Here is a 1,514-nt window from a genome sequence, read left to right as displayed (position 1 = left end):
ACTAATATAGCACTACCCGAGCCAGCATGTGAGCATAACAATGATTTCATAGCATCCCACTTCTGTCTATCTTCGTTCCAAACATCATCCAACACTAGGAAGTATCTTTTGTTTCCCAACACTTCACTAAGTTTCTTATGCAGTGCCTCCATCTCACTCAAATTACACTTGTTCATTGTGGCCACTTGTATCATACATCGGGTTATTTCTTCAATAACGAACTTGTCGGAGACGCGTACCCATAAGACCAACTCAAAATGATGCTTTACCCTTTGATCGTTGTGCACAAGTTGAGCAATGGTGGTCTTACCAACTCCCCCCATACCGACTATGGGGAGCACCATCACATTGTTATTGTTACTATTCTTGTGGGAGCGGTCGAGCAATATCTTCACCACTTGTTCCTTCTCATCTTGTCTGCCGACAATCTCTCTTTCATCAACATGAGAGTGTGTTTGTGGATGATCAACATTCGGTGCCTCGACGTGTTGCAGGAAGTGGAAACTGTTCATCTCCACAACCAGTTCATCGATCATTTCAAGGGCATCCTTCATCTTCCTGCTCATGGAGAGACGGAAGAGAATGGTGCTCTTGACGGTGAAGTAGCTCAGCACCTGGAATGAAAACAAATAAAATATACATTAAAGTGCTTCTATTTCCAAATGAAATCCTTAAATTGAAACTTAAAAACTCCCCTTCCCAAATTAGAACCGAAAAGAGAAAACAGAGCTAGCCAGAGTGAGAAATTGTCTTTGCAGTTTACCACTTTTTTGTGAATTTACACAAGAACGTGTGCAATGAATATTCAAGTGTTTCTTCACACTCAGATCTAATTCTGCGCTTGTGTTCTTATATATGTAAATTTGTTTTGCTTCCTGCAATGAGGTCCCATAGCTCAGTAAGTTTACAAGAGGTAATGTATTCACTTGAATCACTTCTATAAAATGAACTTTGTGATCTAAATGCTCTTATATTTCTTTACGGTGGGAGTATTTACAGATAACAGAGCTCTGACTAAACTGAAAGAGAGTCAACCGGAGTGGTTAGAGACGACCAACCTTGTGTACGGTGGAGCTCCCGTGGATCTGGGCGGAGGCACGGAGGCGGAGGCACGGTGGGATCTGGCCGTTTCATTTAGACAAAGAAGAGAAAAACATGTTTACAAGGAGCAACTCATTCTTGCTTTCGACTGAACATTTCCATCAAGGGAAGAGATTCATCCAGACCCTGAGAATACAAGTTTGATGGTTTAATTAGTTTATTTGCGGAGTTGCAGCAGTGATTATTTACGGAGAATATATAAAAAGATGGTTCTCTTTTGTGAGTGGGGATTTTATGTATAGTATAATCACCTTTCTTTCTCATAAGCGATTTTCTTCTTCAACGCTTAGCCAACAACCAGTATGTTTGGCCTGCACAAAGTGTGTGGGCAATATATTTGTGGTCTTTTCAAATAGTTGAAAAGAATGTATGGGTAAAGTATTTGATAGTTTATGACATAATTTCGACCAAGT

At 40.3% G+C, this 1,514-nt stretch overlaps 1 protein-coding gene across 1 annotated transcript; it reads right to left on the bottom strand.

Moving 5' to 3' along the window:
* Window positions 1-16: 16 nt before the first annotated feature.
* LOC123176909 (putative disease resistance protein RGA3) lies at window positions 17-614 on the bottom strand (the record flags this gene model as incomplete). The annotated part of the gene is made up of 1 exon (XM_044590923.1): window positions 17-614. A coding segment is annotated over one exon (598 nt), but the record flags the coding sequence as incomplete, so codon positions are not given.
* Window positions 615-1,514: the final 900 nt, after the last annotated feature.

This window comes from Triticum aestivum, unplaced genomic scaffold, assembly GCF_018294505.1.
Source record: "Triticum aestivum cultivar Chinese Spring unplaced genomic scaffold, IWGSC CS RefSeq v2.1 scaffold212953, whole genome shotgun sequence".
In the NCBI taxonomy this organism is placed as follows: Eukaryota; Viridiplantae; Streptophyta; class Magnoliopsida; order Poales; family Poaceae; genus Triticum; species Triticum aestivum.
Note: the sequence above shows the minus strand (reverse complement) of the source record. Positions and strands in the feature narration are given on the sequence as shown.